The sequence below is a fragment of the Mauremys mutica genome, chromosome 2 (assembly GCF_020497125.1).
Source record: "Mauremys mutica isolate MM-2020 ecotype Southern chromosome 2, ASM2049712v1, whole genome shotgun sequence".
Classification (NCBI taxonomy): domain Eukaryota; kingdom Metazoa; phylum Chordata; order Testudines; family Geoemydidae; genus Mauremys; species Mauremys mutica.
Window position 1 is genome coordinate 137,590,328 of NC_059073.1, and position 22,462 is coordinate 137,612,789.

Consider the following 22,462-nt stretch of genomic DNA (forward strand, 5'->3'; position numbering starts at 1 on the left):
CTACAAGACCACTCAGTCCTACTTCTTGTTCAGCCAATTGCTAAGCCAAACAAGTTTGTTTACATTTACAGGAGATAATACTGCCCACTTCTCATTTACATCATCACAAGAAAGTGAGAACAGGCATTTGCATGGCACTTTTGTAGACATGCCAGATACGCTAAACTGTTAGGCCCCTTCATGCTTCAGCCATCATACCAGAGGACATGGTTCCAGGCTGATGACACTCGTTAAAAAAAAATAATGCATTAATTAAATTTGTAACTGAACTCCTTGGGGGAAGAATTTTATGTCCCCTGCTCTGTTTTACCCACATTCTGCCATATATTTCATGTTATAGAGTCTCAGATGATGACCCAGCATGTTCATTTTAAGAACACTTCCACTGCAGATTTGACAAAACGCAAAGAAGGTACCAATGTGAGATTTCTAAAGATAGCTACAGCACTCGACCCAAGGTTTAAGAATCTGAAGTACCTTCCAAAATCTGAGGGAGACAAGGTGTGGAGCATGCTTTCAGACGTCTTAGAAGAGCAACACTCTGATGCGGAAACTGCAGAACCCAAACCATCAAAAAAAGAAAATCAACCTTCTGCTGGTGGCATCTGACTCAGAGAATGAAAATGAACAAGCATCAGTCTGCACTACTTCGGCCTGTTATTGAGCAGAACCCAACCTCAGCATGGACACATGTGCCCTGGAATGGTGTTTGAAGCATGAAGGGACATGAATCTTCAGCGCATCTGGCACATAAATATCTTGCGATGCCGGCTACAACAGTGGCATGCGAACTCCTCTTCTCACTTTCAGGCGACATTGTAAACAAGAAGCAGGCAGCAGTATCACCTGCAATTGTAACCAAACTTGTTTGTCTGAGCAATTGGCTGAACAATAAGTAGGACTGAGTGGACTTGTAGGTGCTAAAATGTTAGTTTTGTTTTTGAATGCAGTTATTTCTGTACTTAATTTTACATTTGTAAGTTCGACTTTCATGACACAAAGATTGCACTACTGTACTTGTATGAGGTGAATTGAAAAATACTATTTCTTTTGTTTCTATACAGTGCAAATACTTGTAATTGGATATAAATATAAAGTGAGCACTGTACACTTTGTATTCTGTGTTGTCACTGAAATCAATATATTTGAAAATATAGAAAACATTCACAAATATTTAAATAAATGGTATTCTATTATTGTTTAATCGCACAATTAATGACAATTTAATTTTTTTAATTGCTTGACAGCCCTAATTATCACACTGCTAGAGCTCCCACTGCCCTTACTATGTTCATGATTTCAGGGCCAAATTCAGACCTGCTGTAAGTGGGTACTTCTCCACTGTACACAGTAGCATCATGTTTAGCTTAGAGCATGTGCAAGGCCCTGTATGTTAACCCCACACTGCTTAGGGTGGCATAGTCATGAAGGAAGCTTGCTGTGGGGAGAGAGGACTGAGGGATTTAGACTCTTAAATGTGTGGCAGTAACTGGCTCTGAAGTTAGATCACAAGCATACTGTGCACCTGTATAGTAATGTATCTAGTCCGTACACAACACTGCCCTCTGCCAGATGGGGTGACAGGCCTGCTCAGAGATTTGTTACCCACTCTTCTCAGCACTTTTGTTGCTCTTTAAGGGCTGCAGCTTACAGAGCATATAAGCCAACCTGCTGCACAGCTCAAGAAGGGGCTTTATTAGCTCAAGTGGTAGAGGCCTATGGTTTCGGAACAGCACGTCGCCCTCAGTTCTGTCCCTGCTCCTGCCTGGATGTGGTGTGCGGCTGGTGCCAGAAGTTTGCAGTCATAGATTTAACACAGCGAGACCAAAGCCATGTAAAGAGACACTGGCCCACAATGCACTGCACAGCCTGTCACTGTTGCCATCTGCCTGCTTGCCACTTATGCTGCGTGAGCTTGCGATTCCTCCCTAAAGTGACCACTTGGACTGGGCTCCAGAGAGAGTGACAGCCTCCACTTTTACACATGTCTCCCATCTCCTGATTGATCCAAAGAGAAAAGCAAGCACAAGCCAGCTTCTTTAATTGCCAGAGACAGAGCCATGGGGCGCCCCTGTCACCTATCAGTACCATTTAGGGCTTGGGAACTGCCCAACTCCCATGGGGAATGCCAATTACACTCATGTGTTCATATCAGTGTTAATTTCATTTGGTTCCCGACACCGTTGTCTTGTTACCGTATCTAGTCCTGTACAGTAACATGAGCTGATGCGTTGAATTTCTTGATACTAGGCTGTGGGAGCTTCCACACTACAGCACCAGATTGGCAACCCTCTGCTCCAGCACCAGGGTGCTGGATGGCAGAGGCTGCTGCTAAGACTTGTTTGAGACCACTAGAGAAATGTGTGTTACTCGCTTTTCTTTTCAGCATTTTTGTTAGAACACACACACACACACACACACAGCATTTATGCATTTACCAGCTGAAACTGGGCAGCCTCCAAGTAATGTTATGGCAGCCAACCTACTAATGAGTCTTTTTGAACCTGGTGCTGCCTTACCTCTAATTTTACAGCCTCTTAGGATTTGAGTTCTGTGGACAGCCTCACATTTAGTTTAGAATTATAGGCAGAGTGGCTGTTCTCTCCTATTATTGTGCTGTCAATCTCGGATTAGCACATTATAATATGGTACACTGAATGCATCTGTTCTGTATATCACAAGTCCTAATTGTCATTTGTTGAATCATTTTGTCTTATATGATTGTTAAGCAATTATTTCATCTGAGGCGGTTTAAACTTTGATTACTGTATAGTGTTTACAGGGATCAAAGTAAAATCAGCCGCTGCTTCAAAAAGGTACAAACAGCTGTCCTAAATGCAGGCATGCCCGCTCGCACCCCAAGCAGCGGTGAAATGGATGAGATGACCTAATAGGCCTCCCGCCTCCAGGCAGAAGGATGGGAAACACTCCATTTGTCCAGGATGGTTAAGCGTCCGGCAATCATGGAGCGAATCCAACAGATGCAAAGTGACATTTCTGCCAAGACTGCTCATGGCAGGAGGCTGTTATCCTACCAGCAGCCCCGCTGTTCCCATGCTGCAGAACCAGGGCACGTGGTGAAATACTTTACACTTCTCTAGTGCCTTTCATCAAGGATCCTAGGAGCGCTGCACAAGCGGCTAATTAAGTCCCAGGCTCCCCCTGCTCCCCTCCCCTGAGGCAGGCCAATGTTTATCTCCATTTCCGATGTGGGGAAAGTGAGGTGCAGAATGGTTGAGGCAATTTGCCTAAGGGCCAGATTCTGAAGCGAGTTCAGAGGAGTTTCCTCTTCAGGTGCTCAGCCCCCACAGCTGGGGCCAGATTGGCAGTAGACCTCCAGGCCAAGCGCGCCAAGGTCTGTTGAGTATCTGGACTTAAGAAAGCCAGCACAAAGTCTACATGCTGCTCACCTCCCTCTTCAGTCCTCAACATAGGAATTTCAGTGGTGCACAGGTGTGACCATCAGCCCTCCTGCTCAGTGATGAGTGTGAGATGGCTAGATAAGAAGTCCCCCAGGGTCTGGCTCTAGCCCCCGGCCCACACTGCAGAGCTGTGCAGTGGATAAGAAGCGCTTTGAAATCGGTATTCTGCCAGAACACAGCCACACAACACCACAGTGGAGTGATGACTCACTGTAGGGTGATTCTGCCCACTTTTAAGGGGGCAAAGCCCAACCCTTGTCAGTCTGGCAAGCGAGAGACCAGAGCTAGGGAATCCAACTATTTCCTGCAGGGCAGTACAGGGTCCCTCACTAGGTGCTTGGGCTAATGGAGTAATTTTAGTCTATCATCTCTTGAAATGCCCACTCCAATCGGTTCTTAACCTAGCGAGTCCCATGAAATGAAGATGCACAGACTGTCAGGAACGTTTCTTTAAAAAAAAAAAAAGTTGAGTTTAACCTGAACACAACCCAAATCCCCTTCTTGGACCAACTCCAGTTTACTAGATGACACAAACAGAGCTCGTCTCCTTTATGAAATTAAGTAGACTCTTGTCTCCTTTCATTAAAAAGGCAGATTAATTCATGGGTACAATCTTACAATTAAAAAACGGCCACAGATACCATATGAGAACAGAAAATAAAGACCCTTCAAAATAAGAAGAGTCCTGACACCGAGTACCTGGTGGGCACAAGACACCAATGCCAAATTCAGAGCAACACACGCCATTTTACACATCTCTTCTGATCAGACCACAGCTTAAAAGCTCCCCTGCACCCTAGAGCTTTGTCTGCAATAGACATTTTAGGGAAGTCTCCTACAACTGCACTTCATAGCCGTGCTGGGAGTGCTGATGCTCATCAACTGCCCAAGATTTTAAAGCCATTGTGTAGGATTGATTGCACAGCAGGAAGAGCGCCAGAGTGCTATCTACACTAGCACTCCACACTGAAAATGCAATCCTGTTAGTATGACCCTGGGAAACTAATATGGGCACATGTCACACTGCACATGGTCCTCTGGGTAGCAGACTCCTGGAAGAGCAATGGTCCTGAGGGATTACAGGTTGAGCTGCTAGGTTAAGACTGAAGGGCAGTTTCCCCATGGGATGGAGACGGAGTCATTTCCAGGGCAACTCTCAGATGGATTTATAATGAACAGAGTAAGTTGCACCCGCGAGGGCTGTTGTAAGGACACCAATCAACGAGCTGCAGTTATAACATCCACCTGCCCTGTCACAAAGGAACGGAGAAGCAAGTGGCAAGATCCACCTGGCTCTTTGTTGCTTAGGAGCACGTAGCACACTCACTGGTGGGGCTGGATCATGCCCTGCTCGGCTCACAAGCACATTGTATCGTGGTTTAGTCACATGGGCCAGGAGATACAGTGGAAGCCACTTGGCAGAACAGGATTATTTTCAGAGGGTGAGTGGCCTTATTGCAAATAAGTCTACCAGCCTTGTTAAAAAAATGGACACCCAAAAAACCCAACCAGACTAACTGGGCTGGCCCTCCACATACTGTGTATTGCAGTTGCTTGCACACACACACACTTTGCCCTTGTGCAGCATCTTGCATCCCAGGAACTCAGAGCTTTACGTGCTTGAATCCTCCACACCCTGTGGTTGCGAAGCATTATACTCCGATTATAGCTGGGTAAGTGTCTTGCCCAGGGTCACGCCGCAAGATGGCGACAGGGAAGATTACAACCCAGAAGCCCTGACTCAGCCGCTCCGCTCTCACCACTAAGCCAGTCCACCCCTCAGGCCACTTCAGGAGGGCTATTTAAAAACAAATCCACTGTCCTTTGAAGGGCTGTTATCCTGCTTTGCCTGCAGCATGTACATTCGCTTACAGCTGGTGAGCCGAGGCACCCGAGCTAGCGTTTTCTGACCACAGCATGCACCAGCATCAGAAGTTCCAGCTATCAGGGTTCCCATCTGTAGTTCTTGGCACGTCCCAGGAAGAACACAAGTCCTCTCACAAGGCTAATATGCCCCGCAGTCATTTGGCCTATTGCATGGCTATATGGCACTTCAGCATCACAAGAAGCACCTGTCCATTCTGCCGTGGAAAAATAAAGCCCTGATTTTAGAGAATGGAAACCACTATTAAAACAAAACATTTTCCTGGCCCACATTCCCCAACTAACTACCGGGGCAGGGACACAAGATACCAACCGAGAACAGCAGCTGGATAGAGCCTCAGTGCTCAGAGAGGGGGGGGCTCTAGTCAAGGCTCTCTACATTATGAGATACGAAGTTAATAAGCCCAAAGATACCCTTGGCCCGGTTGGTACTTGGGAGCCAGCCATCAATGGCCAGCAACCCAAGAGACTGAGTTTACCCCATTTGATACTGAAATTAAGTGCAGCCAATTTCCAGTAACTGAGCTGAGGTCCACCTTGCTGTTGCTATGTTGGCTATTGACTGACAAATACAGGCTAATCCTCCATGCATACATGGGGCCCCAACATTCACCACAAACGTGCAGCACCATCCAGCTAATTATTGAAGTAACGAAGCAGGAGCAAGAACAAAGCCCTGCGCTACAGCAGAGTCCACCCTCCCGAAGCGAACAACATTACAGCCCAAAGAAACCTCTAAGGAAGTCGTCAAATGCAACGATGAAAACAAGTCTGGAAGAGTAGGTAAAAGGTAATGTCGTAAATTGCAGCTTAAAAACAATCGCTGTGGGTAAATTGCTTTTTAACAAGCAGACAAGCTCTATCAATAGCATCTACCGTATGTTTTTATAAAGTGCAGAAATATGTTTTTAAAAGGCCAGTAAATAAAGTTCCTATCGATTTGATCTCAAGTGTAATCTGTTTTTCTGTCTGCCACCAACACTGGTAATAAAGCAGAATCATGTAATACGGCATTTCAGCTAATGCGGCTATACATCACCGCAGGGACTGCGCGCTCACGGGCGATCTATCATTTTCTATTGGGATTGCTTAGCTGCAGAATTTATAAACTTGCTCCAAATTGATGCAATGTCCAATTTTCTTTTCCAATTTATTTTTGGTTGAGCAAAGCAATATTGAGGCATCTGAGAGACAAGGAGGGAGCATTTCCCGTCTATCCAGATGTTCCCCCACTTAGCTCTGACTTCCTGCTCGAGGCTGCAGGCTCTGGAAAGCCCCTCATGGTGGAGTGTGAAGTTTGCGACTCCTCGGCAGGGGGACCTTTCAACAGGGCTGCTGTTCCCCGCTCTCAGATGCGTTAATAGCAATGCCAATAGCGCTTCGCTCCACACAGCGCTGCACGAACACTGACTAATCTTTACGACATCCCAGGGGGCTAGCCCATTTGAAGCCACCTCGCCCAATCCTGCCATCACAGACCCTTCCATGCACGTGTTAGTCCCTTGGCTGTTCACAGCTTGGGTCCATGCTGAATTCCACACCTACTTAGCCCTTTACACCAGTAGTGGGGATAGACAGCAGATCCTTCTGCTTCTAAAGCACAGGCCCCTCATGTGGCCTAGCAGTAAGAGGAGCAGCCCAGGAGTCAACTCCCAGCTCTAATCCCAGATCTGGAAGGAGCGGTGGTATAGCTCTTGAAGTAGGAATTGGGACCCCTGGGTTCTATTCTCGACACCAACTGCTTGCTTGATCTTGGGTAAAGAGTCACTTTACCATTGTGGGCCTCTTCTTCCCCAGCAGTCTCAACTTAGACTACTCCTATCCTACCTCCAGGGGATGCAAGCAGTTTAATTCATTCCCCTACAAGAAGTGGTTTAAGATTCTTGTTTCAGATACAGACTGATTTTGGGAAATCCCCGATAGCGCTAGTTTGCAAACAAACTTTTATTGTACTGAGCATTCTGCTTGTAGACAAAGATACTCAATTTTATTTATTTAAAAGAAAGAATGATGGCAAATAGAAAACTATCTGCATGTTAACTTCCCCCAAAGTGATGTTTGGAGAAGCGAGGCATTTGGTAGACTATATTTAGATTTTTTTTTTTAAGTGGCCTAACACACAAATATAAACATTTGAATTTGAAAAACAAACCCTACGTAAACCAGGAAAGGAATCCAAAATTACAGCAAGGGAAACTATATAACAATGCATAGGGCACTAGGCTGTCAGGACTCCTGGTTTCTGTTTCCAGCTTTGCAACTGACCCAGTGTGTCACCTTGGGCAAGTTACTTCCCTGCTTAGTACCTGTTTCCCATCCCACTCTTGGTGGTTTAGATTTCAAGTTCTTTGGAACAGGCCCCATCTCTCACGATGCATCTGTGCAGCACATAGCATGACAGGGCCCTGATCTCAGCTGGGGATTCCTGGCTCTGTCACAATGAAGCAGAAGTAGCTGGAGTCACTCATTCCCCTACAGCCAAAACATCGTGCTGGCCCTGGAGAGCCAGCCCTGAAAGCCTCAGTGAAGAGCGAAATAACCAGCCAATCTAGTTTCCCATGCTCAGCCCAGCCAGCTTCAGTAGGGGAAAGGTAAAATCAGCCCTTGAAAATTCTGTTTCAATAAGAACTTTAGCAGCACAGGCAGAGGGGGGTTTAAAACCTCTGATTTTTAACCAGTCGGTGTCTGAGGCTTACATGCCTTTGCATGTCAGCTTTCCGGAGCAGGCTGCTCCTGCAGCCCCAGCTCAGCGCAACTGGCAAAAGCAGCTTGCAGCGGTGGTGCTTTTCATCTTTGGGAGTTGACAGTTCAAGGCTGTTCTGAAACTCACTGTAGTGAAACCTGCAAAGAGTCCTGTGGCACCTTATAGGCTAACAGACGTATTGGAGCATGAGCTTTTGTGGGTGAATACCCACTTCATCGGATGCATGTTTTCACCCACGAAAGCTCATGCTCCAATACGACTGTTAGCCTATAAGGTGCCACAGGACTCTTTGTTGCTTTTACAGATCCAGACTAACACAGCTACCCCTCTGATACTTGACACCATGTAATGAAACCTGCATTCCATACAGGAAAATAGAGAAACAAATGAAGTTAGCCCTAAAAGCCCCCCAAAAACAGAGAGCAACGACATCCCTGCCTCAGTTTACAATAGTGTTCAGGGCCTTATTCCTTAGACTTACCAACTCTCTTATGTTCTACTATGAGAAGACAAACAAGGATTGGTTAGACCACACGTTCCTCCAGCCTTAGTGCACCCAGAGAGAATGTTTGAATAAAGCTGCTCCCTACGACTTTGTTCACAAACCCCGGGACAAATTCAGTTCTTCTTACACATGCCAGCAACCCCCTAGGTGAGCAAGAGGAGCAGGATATGGTCTCTTAGCTAGATACATCTGAGGCCAGCCCTGCGAGGCAGGAAGCCTGACCCCATCGTACATGCATAGGGAGGCCAAGAATTTCAAGAGTGGCCTCGCTGTTTGGAAGCCCCACTTGAGAAAGCTTGGGCCTGTCAGAAGTGCAGAGCATCCAGCTGAAGTCACTGGTGCCAGACACCTCCAAAAATTAGGTTTTAGGTGCCTCAAGTTGGCCACTACCCATTTCAAAAGGAAAAATAAAAATCAAATCCCTGGCCACTTTGATACTTTTGTCGAGTCACTTAGGACAAAAATTTCCAGAGTCAGGATTAGGGGTTTCTGACTAAGCACTAGATCAAGCATTCTCCATACTGCTCCCTCCCCCTGCTCCCCAGCTGTACCACAGCTGCTCAGAAATAAATGAAGTGTGGCCTTTTTCCGCGAGCTTCTCCAAACCTTTACACCCTCAATAACTGCAAGATCTTGAAGCCCAAGATTTTGGGCTAAAAATACTGGTGGGGGGGGCACGTGGGGGAGAGGAGGATAGTCTTTTCCATTGTTTCCTGGCACTCTTATTTCAGAAGCATTAACAGGTTTACCAGTCCTTGCCATGTAAATATCAGCAACAAAACCATCATGACAACAGGTCTCTTTAAACAAAAGCTAAATTATGCAGGAATATAAACAGAAAGAGCCACTGATTAAATGGGGTGCTCGCTGTTACAGAGTAAGCCTCATTACAACATCTAGGACATGGCATTTCTAGTGATTTTAATAAAGTGAGTGAAATCTCTGATTACACATTTAACACAACAGGCATGTCTATCAAATGTTAATACCCAGAGAAGTTGGCGAGTTGTGGGGGGAGGGGGTCTGTTTTTTGGCAGGAGAATGTACTTTAAGTATTGAATAAATGGTAATAAAAATATCTAGGCATCTGTCCTCGGACTGCTTTGCTGTTTATATAAAAGGCGCGTTTCAGTTTTTCCTATAACAACTTCCTATATTTTTGTGAGCCATTCTTCTTTTCCTGGTGGGAGGCTACTGATAGCTGAGCAGCTACCAGAAGACGAGATTAATTCTTCTTTTCCTCTTTGTGAGGATTTCTGCTAACAAGCCCCCAAAGCATCACCAAAGGATCGTTTGGTAAATGAATAGCCAACAGCTTGCAATATTTGGTTACGGATCAGACTCCGATACTTTCCAATGACTGCTATCCTGGCTCTTCTAAACCCAATCAGAAACTATCATCCAAACTTCGTAGAGTTTGAAAGTTTCTGTTCACACCTGGTTGTAGAAGTGAGCAGAGGGGAATAGGAACCCTAGCCCATCATCTCTGGATTCTCAACTCTGATAATGATCAGCATCTGATGCTTCAGAGGGTAAAAAACCCTCATAATGGACAAATATACATTCAACTGCCCATGGGGTAAAGTGTCTTCCTAAAGCCAAGTAGGTTAGGGGGAAGCTTGGGCTCTGAGGAATGTGGGTTCTTGTCCTAGCTACTGTAAACACAGAGGAGATTAGCGTTCAGAGATGTCTGATCACTCACCTGTCCATATGCCTGCCCCACATCTCTGCAGAATTGTGCGCAAGTGCGTCAAACACTTTGAGGAGCTTTGCCACACCCCTGAGAGGTAGGAATCATCATTAGACCCATCTCACAGACACACTGTGGTGCAGAAGGCTGAAACGCATCCCTGGACAAGGCCTATACAACACTTAAGTCCCACTTCACCTGATACTGTTGGCCTTAAGTGGTAGCCTTCTGCTGGTCCAGGGACAAAACTCCCCCCCCCCGCCCCAAAGGATGACTTGCCCAAAGTTTCACAACAACTGTGGCAGAGCCAGGAACTGAACTCCAATATTAATTTGTATTGGGGTAGCAGCTAGGAGCTTCAATTGCTGACCAGGGCACTATCACACTAGGCGCTGTACAAACAGAACAAAAAAAAAAGTCCCTGTCCCGGAGAGAGACCAGGTGGATAGAGACAGACTGACTGGAGAGCTGTTGCAACAATTGGTCTATAACGTTTGCCTGCTTAGGAATTTACCACAGAAAGTAGGTCATGTTATTTTCAATAAAGAACATTACAAACAGGTGCAAGAGAACCAGACTGACTAAATTAGTCCGAACAAAAGGTCACGTTGATACAATCCAAGGACTGTGGAAACTGTGCTTGTTAAAAAACAAGTGATCTGGAGCTGGAACTTAACCAATGAAAATTGGTGTGATGAATATTAGGCCTAACTGATGGACAAAATAATACAGGGTGGGAGGGCACGGTTGAACTATGCCACCCACTTTGCCTCCCTTTGGGGCTCTTAACGAGATTTTTTTTGAGGGGGGAAGTTTTAAGGAACTTTGTTTTCACCTATGAGTGCTCAAAGTCACCACATTATCATGACATCTAGTCCTCAGCCCACCAGCAGAGATATTCAATCACCAGTGGCACAAAAGCATGTGAGACTCTGCATTGTATTACCTTTCCTTGTGGTGTTCTTTTCTGCCCCACTGTTTCTTGCCTCCTATTCTGTCTCACTCTTGGCTTTTCATCAAATCCTGAAATCAATTAAACTGCATCCTCCCAAGCCTGCCTTGTCTAAGGAGAAAGAATCAAACCAGATGACAGCCCTGACCAGATCGTAACTAACTAGGTTCCGAGCAGCAGGTGCCATGGTCAACTTGTCAGCCAAAGCATCCACTCCCAACTAACCAGCGGTCCAGTGTTCCAAAAAACAAACAAACAAACAACTGTACTTCACCCCTCTTTTCTATCCTCTCTCCTCCTCGTGTCTGTCTGCTTGCTGAGAACAGGATCAGTGAACATGCGTCACATGAGAACAGAGCAAAATTTACTTTTTCCTCCTCAGAGAAAGGTTGCTCTGAAAATAAGAGACACTGATATTTTGACTCCAAAAGAAGAGACTTTGATACAGTCTGCCTAAGTTTGCAGGGCACAATCACTCAGCTACAGTTTCAGTATAAATGTTTGTTTTAATTTCTCACATTTAATCAGTAAACTTTGCATTTGAATGAATGCTTTAGTGTGTTCGCCACATCACTGACAAAAAAACAAGAGCTCTGTTTAAAAATAACTCCAAACCTACCTACTATTGTTTAATGTTGGACACTGAAAGTTTATAAACACCTTTAACTCTTGGGGCCTTTGAGAGCAACAGCCAGACAGACAACAGAGCACAAGGAAACAGCACTGGTCAGCGTGAGAGGCAGTGTCTCAGCACACCAGTGGTCTACTCGGTTATGTTTCTTGTCAACATCTTGGCAAAGGAGCAGGTCTGAGGCCAACAAGGTGGCTTGGGGAGGTTTACAGGGAGCTTGTCCAAAGTGTGCGAGGCAGCAGGGGGAGAAAGCATGAAGATGCCTGCTCGAAAATGTAACAAGTGGGCAATGGATATCTCCCAAGTTCCAGTGCAGAGCCTCAACATTAGTACCATCCCTCTTCCCTGCTAAGCTCTTAGTCTCAAAACGATCACAGTGCAGGAATTTCCACCCATTTAAATCTGTGTGGGATGGATAAGCAGCCGCCTTTTCTCAAAAGTCCATTTTTTCCATCCCATCTGACTTAACACCGGCTGGTGACAGTGACATTCTGGAGGCAGTCAGTTGCCACAATCTCTCCTGGCTTGGAGAAAGTTTTATTCTTCTCAAGATCAAATGCTAAAGAGACTTTCATAGCATCTCCCAGACAGATTCACGTGTGAATTAAAAGCTAGTTCCTCCACCAAAAGGAGTCATGTTTAATGCTGCTCTGGAGAGCACATCCCCCAACTGGAGAGTGAGAGACAGACAACCCACCCAATGGGGTAGCTAGCAGTTGGGTTAGCTTGTTGATGGCAAAGCCCTATTCTCAACAGGCTATGCCTGGTGCTAGCTTTGTAAAGATCATAGTGGAAGGCTATCAGAGCAGCTAGTGCATCCTCTGACAGAGGCGACAGCAGGGGCCCAAATCACGTGAGGTGCTGCACAGTCTTCCTGTTTAAAAGCTTCTGCTGCTTTCACTGAGCCCCGCCCCTCGTGTAGTTTGTCTTGGACTCCAAACCCAGGAGTCACTGATTCCCTAATGGGACAGTAACGAGACTGTCCTCCGGGCTAAGCCACTGGCGCACAGACAAGACTACCTAGTTTTTGACAAGCAAAGAGCCTGCGAAGTCTAAGCACCTCATCCCCGTTTCACGGCAGACTAATCCCCAAAATGGCCTGATTTGCCAAGAGGCAGGGCGCCAACCATGCCCAGTGAAATGAGCAAGAGCTGGGTGGGTGGTGGCGGAGCTCAGCATCTCTGAAAGTTAGGCCAAAATGGTCTCTGCTCCTCATTGTCTTTCTAGTTCTGATCTCTGGCCCGTCCCCATGTATCTAAGCACTGTGTAGGCACAGGGTGTGCATACTGCAGTTCTACTGTCACTTGAGAGAGCTCAAATATTAAGGACTGCCGTGGGACTACTCAGGAAGTCATGTGCTAGTCACAGGGAAAATTGGGCCCTGAGCTTGGGGGTTGCTTGGACATTTTGTTATCCCCCCCAAATCAACACAGATTAAAGAGAAATAGCTAAAACCAAGGAGGAGGAGGAGTCGTCAAATAGGGCCAAATCTTCCACGGGTGCAGATTGGTGCAGCACCATTTGCTTCAGTGGTTCCATAGTGATTTACAGCAGCTGAGAATCTGACCACATGGGTCAGTGAGAAGGCACACATTATGCAAGATGGGGTTGCTAATAGCTGGAGCCGACGGTGTCTAACAGCTGGCCAATAGCATCTGTGTTTGTTTATCTTAAAACATAATAATAATAAAATAAAAAAAAATCCAAATACCTCTTGGCCAGACCACCTGTGAAACAAGTTTGGTTGGATCTCAGCCCAGTTTCTAATGGCAGAGGAGTCCACATCCCAATAATAATTTAAAAAAAAAAATCACTCCACTGAACCTGGCCTCCTTGTCGGCAGTCTCAGCTGAACAGTCACACACATCTCTGGGCTGAGAATTTAGGCGTGAGCAGCTTTAGCCCCAAAAGCGTCACTTCCCCAGAAAATTCTGACAGGCCCAAACGCAAGACCCCAGCCTGAAAGTGCCTCCTGAGATAAAGCGTAGCATCCTCTTTGTGGGGCTGCAGCAATGCCTGAGCTGCACAGCTGGAGGCTTCAGAGGTTAGAAAGAGAATCACCCTTCGCTGCCATCTGCCAGCACCTGCATGTGTAGTCAGATTCATTTAAAGAGCTATGCGATCGCAGTGAATGAGAACCCTTCACCCCTTTCATCTTCCTGCCCAGGATCATCAGGAACATGACACGCCTTAATAAGTTAGCCTTGCTGTCTCCATTATTATGGTCCACATTTTGCACATGGGGTGCTGGAACAGAACCATTGAACCAAAATTGTAAACCCTGTATATCATGGAAACCACTTTAAGCCAGTTCCAGCACCAATAGGTGAGCATGGGGTATTGGCGCATGGAGAGTGCAAGTGACTTGCCTGAAGTTGGCCTGTGAGTTTGCAGTGGAGCTAGGAACAGAATCCCAGAGTCCTGACACCCAGTCCCGCGCCTTAGCCGCACAGTCATTCTGCAATCAAAATGCAAAGCTAACTTTGGAGCGCGTGCTACTTAAGTTTCCACTTGCTGGCTTCCACCCACTTCAGGAGGGGAGCTGATCCCACTCCACTAGCACAGGTGTAGCTCTCCCCACAGATACCACACCCTCTCCCCATTGCAGGTGGAGAGACTCAGCCACCCCTGGAGATAGCACACCCCTTCCCAGGACAGGAAGAGAGAGGCACCACACCCCAGTGCAAGAGGTAACGTTTGTAGAGGAAGCAGGCTAGGGGAAAATGTGGGGAAAAAGCAAAGTTCAGTGGGCACACTCTACAGACTAGGCCAGCAGACAACCACCACCACCGATCATAGCAGTGCCACCAACACTGCAAGATCAACTGCTCTATGTCCTCTGATGGGTCATCTTCAAAGATGGCTGCATGGAAATCACACAGGATACACAATGACTAGATTGAGACTGGATTTCAATCCTTGCCAGGAGGTCAACTGGCTTCTGTGCTAACAAACTGCAGGGAAACTGAGATGTTGCATTGGATGGACCCCTGTGTGTCCTGAACACACACTGCAAAGCAGCGTCTGTGTGTTACTGTGCACGGGGAGGAGGAGTATCTCAGAGTGTGCAAAGCCATGGATAACTCCAACATCCCTGGCTTTATGCGTCACCGGAAAGCACCCAGAGAGGGTGACCAGATAGCAAGTGTGAAAAATTGGGACAAGGCCCCTAATATCAGGACATCTGGTCACCCTACACTCAGATACCAGGACGACAGAAAGGTAGCTCTGCATCACTTCCTTCCCTTGACTTCAGGATTGTCTTTGCTTATAGCCTGTCCTCTAGTCAAAACGCTTTACACTCATTTTATTGGAAAAGTGAAACTTCCCCACAATTTACACCTTGGTGTCTTCTTGTTCTCTCCCCCTCTTCCCACCCCGCCCCCCCCCCCGCAAGCCCAGTCGGTCCCATGTGCCAGGTATTTTGAGTGGCTACTGACCCCATTTTCTCTGACACCCCATCAAAAGGTTCGATACCTTGTTCATACAGAAACATGGTACCACGTTCAGGCCAAACACTGGCTTTAAAAGGAGCAAATCAGGAAGAGACTGAAATTTGCCCTGTGAAGAAACATCTTATTTACCAAGGATCACCACAGCAGGATTTCTGAACATACATGTAGAATTTGGCCTCCAACTTTCCACTGTAAGCAAGACACTTCCTGCAAAAAATATTTCATTTAACCAAAAAAGGAAAAAATCCTGATCAGCTCTACACTTCGCTCTTTCTTAAGAATTTAACAATCAAGTAGCAAAACACCCATCAGTATCATTATCCCCATTTTACAGATGAGGAAATGGAGGTAGAAAGGTGAAGCAACTTGCCAAGTTCACACAGTGAGTCAGTGACAGATGGGAAGAACCCCTGAATCCTGACCCTCAAAACCCAGTTCTAAGCATGAGAAACACTATCACCTGCTGGGATGTCCATCAGAGGGCACACCTACGGGAATCCACAGAAGGAAGCACCTCCTGTTCCACCTGAACACCATGAGTAACCACACCACACTGCAGATCTGGAGCCTAGCTTAAATCAGCTATACCCAGTGGCTGGGGTCAGCCCTGATCAAACACTAGTTACCAATTCCAGACAGACAATCTCACCTGCAGGCAATTCCTTTTGTTGGAAACGGACATTACAAGAGCTCCTCCAAACTTCAAAAGCATCCTAAGGCATTCAAGGGTTAAGAATATATACAAAAGCACGGCCCTTTAGAGTCAGCTCTGCGTTTCAGATCTCCCTGTGGATTGCCCCTTGCTGAAAAATAAAATACTATAACGTGCTGCAAAACCCAGCACATTGTGTGCTTTTCTGTCTCTCTGAAAGACTTATTTGGAAACCTACCAAGCTGTTCAGGAGCAGGTTAGTCAGCCAGCCAGCCTGCCACACACACTTCTTTAGGGAGAAAAGCCTGCAGTATATAGCATTCATGCAGCACCCCTTGCTGGTTGATCCCAGCATGACACCAGTGGCTCCAAAAGCGTGTTGCGAAAGCAGTTTATACAAAGAGGGTCAAACTAGGAGGACAGAGAGTAAAACTCAGTAAACAAGAGAAAGTTGGGGCATTTGTCCAAATAGTGAGAACTGTTGAACCATGGAGTTGTGTCTCAAAGAGAAGAGACTGAAGACTTGTCACTTGGGATGCTAGAAGCCAACAGGCTTGATGTCCAGATTAGGAGGAGCAATCTTCCACTGTGCTGGGTTAAATGGGGTTTTGTGGATTGTTTCTATTTTCTAATGCCACCAGTTCTAGCATTACAGTGGGGCTTACCCTGAGGAAGAGGTGCTAGAAACACCAGCCTGGGCTCCCACGTTCATTGCATCTCAGGGACTCCGGACAAAATCTGCTTGAGTTTACTGGTACCTAGATTCTTCTCCCCACCCTCTAAACTGCCCCAACCCTAGCAACTCAGCCTGGGATTGGAAAGGCCCATGAGGAGCGAGCTCCTCATGGGCCATCACTAGATTCTGCAGGCCAGTTTCTGGCCTTGGTTACACCAGTGCACTCTCACTTGAATCAGGCCCTTTGTCTAGGCAGCGAGGCCTAGTGGCAAGAGCCCCGGACAAGCACTCTGAAGAGAAAGGTTCTATCCCCAGGTCTACTACTAGCCTGCTGATTGACCTTGAGAAAGTCACTGCCCATCTACGCCAGTAACAATACTCCCCTTTCTAAAGTGCATTGAGAGCAATGGATGAAGAGCCATATGCAAGTGCTGCATATTAACACCTCACTGATGGCTGCTTGAGGGGTTCCCCCCCCCCTCTTTTCAGGAGAATTGTACTTCATGCAACTTGGGCAACATGGAGGGAGATTCCTTATTACCACCAAGTGGCCAGTGAAACTGGTTCTCAACCCAGGGGCTTATCAACTGTGCAGTAAACCCCACCCCAGAGTACCAGCTTAAAGTTTCTTCTGTGTCAATTGCATCTCAGCATTGCACCAGCTGCTGCTGTGTTTTCAGTGCTGAAAAGAGTGACTGGCACAGTAATCAACAGGAAACCAGGACATCTCCGTGTTCTATCAGATATACAGAAAAAGTATTAAGAAGAGGAGTCAATGGACTGTGGATATTTGTTTGCTTGCATATCCTTTAGGACGGTCACTTTGCAATGTGAGCCTGTTAGCTGCAAAGCAAGGTCAGGGCTACTCTATATTAGAATGGAAGACCTGTGTACCACTCCGGGGCAGCAATGGTGATTCTTCAAGTGGTTTTAGGAGCACCCTGCTGCCTTTCAGATGAGATGCAAGCGGGAGGTCTTGACCACGTGGTCATAAAAGAACCCAGAGCACTTGCTACTTGAGTAACCCGAGCATCCCTGGCCCCATTCCATCTCCATTCTCCCTGGAGTGCTTGCAAGGAGAATAAAAGGTCAATGGTGCCATCTAGCAGCCTTCTACAAATACAGCAAGCATTTCACATGGCTTGCAAATTGCTCATGCAACAGCATCCCCACGTGCTGTACCACACCCACCTCTCCAATGCAGAACGGAAGAAGGAGAATGCTGCACTTTAAACAGCACAAGTCAGATTCTGCACAGCCTAGTGTAGTCCTTTACACCCATAGAAAGTCAATGCAAAGTTTGGAAGCGCTGGTATCAGTCCCAAGGTTATTTACTGGTTTGCAACATACATGCTGCAGCAGGAAAAACACCAGGCTAAGCGTGCTGGCTTACAGTGATGGTCGTGCTCTGGTAACATTCAGCTGTTTATTTCTCCTTTATGGCTGGATAGGAAGTGAAGCTCCTATCTAGCTGTCTCAGATCTCCTAGCTGTGTAACTAGCCGGCAGCCTGCATCTCACCCTTGTGTCCCCCCTCTGCTACTACTCATGCCTGGAATAGCCTCTCTTCATTCCAATACCCTCCTTACGATGCCTTTTTTCTTGAAAGCCTTTCAGCGACAATGCCCAAGGAATAACGACAAAAGCCTTTGTCCAGTGAGCAGCATACGGTCGGTGTCTGCCTTAGGCTGCAAGCTCCTTGGCAGAGGGACGGTATCTTACTTTGAGTCTGACCAGCCCCGGGCCACGACGAGGGTAATCAAATCCCACTGTTCCTGGACCACTCTGAATAGCCCACCAGACTCCTGGCGGACTGCTTTGGCCCATTTATCAGGGCCCAGCTTTTAATTTCCCTGGCCAGAGAATGGAAATACCAAGAGGCTGAGCCAGTGAAGCTATTGCTGCTCATCTGTCCTAAAGAGCTCTGGCTAATTGAGGAGTCCAGTTTAAAGAGCCAATGGAAGAGAATCTGGAAGATATTCAGGGTACGTCTACATTGCGATAAAACGCCCACAGCACAGCCGCAGCGGGTCTGTGCCAGCTGACTTGGGCTTGTGGAGCTAGGGCTGGGGGGCAGTGTAGACATCTGGGCTTGGGCTGGAGCCCAGGCTCTGAGACCCTTCCCTCTTGAAATGTACAGATACCCCCAGGCAGGCCCAGGTTTGAATTCACTCCAAAGCCCACCCAAGATTCAGGTTCACCAGAAAGTTTCCCAGATCTGGGATTAAACCCATCAAGCTTTGTTCGGTGACACTCATCCAAGTTGGTTCAAAAGTAGAGATGGGGAAGCGAGACACACAATTCAAACCTGGGCAAAGTGGAGATTGGGCCCATTTGCAAACATTGGATCCAGGATCAGTTTTCAAACTCCCAAACATTAGAGAGATTCAGATCTTGGGTTCCGGTTCCTGCACTGGGTCAGGTTGGTTGAACCCAGCCCATCCTTGGAGTTTGTCATGAAGCCTTCAGGGTTTATTCCTGCACAGCTGCATTCAGCCACAGAACAAGTCTCACCCGAAGCAAAAGCTTGGCTTCTATCCATTGCCCAATAGGGGTCGCTACCATGCTAGAAGTAGCTTATTCCCCAAGCAGGCTTGGTTAACCAGCTGGGTTACAAAACAGACAGGTGGGAAAGAACTAGAAGGGCAGAGGGGATTTACTGCTGGGTCATGTTTAGTCATGTTTCCCTCTTTGTGGTGTCAAGAGCTGTAATGATGCAGAACGTTGCTGACAACCACAATATCTCACTGCCCAGTGCCACCCACAGGGGCTTCCTGTTTAGGGTGACCAGACAGCAAGTGTGAAAAATCGTGGTGGGGGTGGGGGTAATAGGAGCCTATATAAGAAAAAGACCCAAAAATCGGGACTGTCCCTATAAAATCAGGACATCTGGTCACCCTATTCCTGCTTCACACCCTCTAGCTTGCAAAGCATAGCAGCCCGTGAATCCCTTTCCTAGACCAGGGTCTCCATCCCAGGAACTCTCAGTGCAGTGAATAGGTTTCCTCTCCATTCTCTCTTCCCCTACCTATCCCATCCTGCCAGTGCCCGAGCCCAGAGCCATTCAGCATTTTTCCAAACAGCCGGTGGTTTGGATAGATCTCTCTCCAGATGCCATCAGAGCCACTCCATGCATCTGTGATAACACCAGGTGCTCCCTCACTGAGTTTCAGAGCACTCCCAGTCCTGGAGTGAGGGACCGAGCACGGACCCCAAGCTGCAGTGCCCCTGCAAGGCAGCAGGATGTGCTGTTGCTAGATGCGCAGGCTGGTTCTTGATTGCCATAGGGACTGAAGTGGAGGCGCTGCTCAGGCAGATGTCAAAGGCCCTCTGCCAGCAGCAAAGAGCCAGACATTGACTGGGTTAAAGCAGATGTCAAGTAATTGATTATAGAAATGGATCTCCAGAACAAACTTCACCCCTAAACCTTCCTCCCTCCTGTTCCCTTTCAGATACCAACAGCACCTCTCCCTCTTGTCTGGAGAACAGCCTGAGCCAAAACACACTTGTAGGCTTCCTGTAGGGCTGGGCCTGCTGTTGCTGTTCCATCTCGCCCTGAAAACTGGCTTATGCTCTGTGCCGAGCATTTGCTTAGGCGGTTAGGGGACTGGGTCATCAGCAGCTCTGAGTCACTTCTTCCAAAACTCTTGCTACTGCAGTACAGCCACTCCATGTGTCCCTTGACAGGACACAGGAGCCTGGGGAAAGACCCCAATGCAGCTACACCAAGCTGTGTCGTTTAGAAACAAGAGCTAGTCTTTGAATCTGATTGACACCTCCTACCGCCTGACCAATGCAGTGCAGAGATGGGCAGGACAGGTCATCCTCTAATGCACATACAAATGCTAGGAGGTGCAATTGTTTCCAGACTACAATTTAAATGGCAAGTGTTATACAGCGTCCCTCAGCCAATAAAGCAACAAGACTGTGTGAAGTGTCCGGTTTGCACAAGTTACAAAAAATCTGCAGTTACGCACTGCTACAACAACCCACAGTTCATTCTGGCTGCGCAGCCAGTGGTTTCATCAGACCAAACATTGCCTTTACAAGACAGTGGCACGTAAACAGTGTCAGGGACACGGCCCAGTAATATAGCAAGTTCATTTCTACTTTAATTCAAACCAAACCTAAACCCAATCAAGAGAACTTAAAAAAAATCTGCCAGACAATTGGTTTGCAACCAAAATCCTGCAGATTTGAACTAGTGCAGGAGAGAGTCAGGCAGTGACACGGACTAGATACCAAAGTGGAATTGAGCAGCCTAGGGTTGTTGGGGGTTATTTGTTTTTGCAGAAGAGCTGTGTGTAAGCTTGTCTCTGTTGCCAACAGAAATTGGCCCAGTAAAAGATACCTCACCCCGCTGATCAGACTAGTTTGGTTATCCATGAGCAGTAGAATACAAGTAGTGAGCAGCTCCAGAAGTAAAAGGAAATTGTTTAAGTGGTCAGATTTAATAGCCCAAGTGTCACTAGGAAGGCAAGTGTCACATGAGGCAAGAAAATCTCATTTAAAATCATGTTTGTAAAAAGCAGACCTGATATCTTAATAGAACTCACGGGGTTTAAGTGCAGACAGTGAGATTTTCCACAAGCACTCCCTGTTATATTTTCAGAAGAACCAAAAAGGCCTACTTTAAATGGCTTCAGCCATCGACGAAAGGATTGGGCAGAAAAAGCCAACTGAGCAGTTATCTTCAACAATAAATACAAGTGAAATCTGAACCAAACTGCTAGGGAATTTGGAAACCAAGAAGCAGCAAGCCAAGCTGCACTCCCTGTTAAGCATCAGTGAATTAGCACAGTTACAAGAACGAACCTATTGTTACATTTGATCTGACATTTATGTCCAACAGCCATGGAATTGCACTTTTATGAAGATGCCAGGGCCAGCTCCACTGGGTATATGCGCACCTGTTGGCCCACCTCTGCTCCCAGTGCAGCCAGTGGAGGCTTTTTCCACTGAAGACAACAGAAGCAGACAGACAGAGACCAATGAGGAATTTTTTGTGAAAGTCCCACCCAGAATCTGAATCTCCTATTTCACTCAATGCATCTCAGCTGGATTTTGATGCTTGACTGAAGCAAGAGCTGATTTTCTTCCACAACACAAGTATCACCCGCAGAGCGCCTGAGTTTAAACGCTCTCTGGGCTCAACACCAACCACTTGACTCCCTCCCTGGAGGAATGTTTTATGCAGAGCACAGATTACTAGCTACAGTCCCATCAGTTTAGGGGGTCAGTGAAAAACTTCAGTTTATAGAGGCATATGGCTGAGTATTTCACAAAGAAATTAGGATCCCCAGTGTACAGATAGCCCTTGTCCTTTAAGAAACCTTGACTATTGAATTCCTGTTCCCCGATTCCCAAAGGACACTGTCTCCTAATGATGCACTTCCTTGCCGTGTATTATTCAGACACTAGAGTCTGTGCACAGTGTGGAGTTCCAGGCAGGGGTATGGTCCTTGGAAAATAAGGCTGGAGCCTGAGCTGTGTGGAAGCCTGTCAGTGCCTATCTATAAGCGGTAGCTATTTTCTCTAATAAATGCCTCCCATTTAAGGCAAACTGTGATTCAAGATCACATGAGAAATTTGTCCACGTTTAATCCTCAATCCAAATACCTAGACAAAAGCCCACAGATTCTTCAGCATGGCCCAGTGCAACTATACATAAGAGACTTGATTTAGGCTTTACCTTGTCAGCCTGTGGATATGCAATCTTTGGACTGTGCCACTCCTTGCTGATCCGTTTCCGGTACTGATTGCACTTGGGGATGTATGTGCAGCCAACGTCTCCCAGCTCTGGGTAGAAAACTTCCAAGTCCCCTCTGAAAAGGAATAAGGGGCAGAAGGAGAGAAACACTGGGGTAAGACTGTGGTGTGGTGTAGGGCTGC

The 22,462-nt window shown here is 46.8% G+C and overlaps 1 protein-coding gene across 9 annotated transcripts in view; it reads right to left on the reverse strand.

The window, feature by feature from the left end:
* The window catches only part of PEBP4 (phosphatidylethanolamine binding protein 4), a 212,133-nt gene that overhangs the window by 168,383 nt on the left and 21,288 nt on the right, over positions 1 to 22,462 (reverse strand). For all 9 annotated transcript variants that reach the window (XM_045005909.1, XM_045005905.1, XM_045005914.1 and 6 more), the window contains one exon: positions 22,263 to 22,395. In XM_045005909.1, the coding sequence (XP_044861844.1) occupies positions 22,263 to 22,395 (133 nt within the window). The remainder of the gene's footprint in view (positions 1 to 22,262; positions 22,396 to 22,462) is intronic.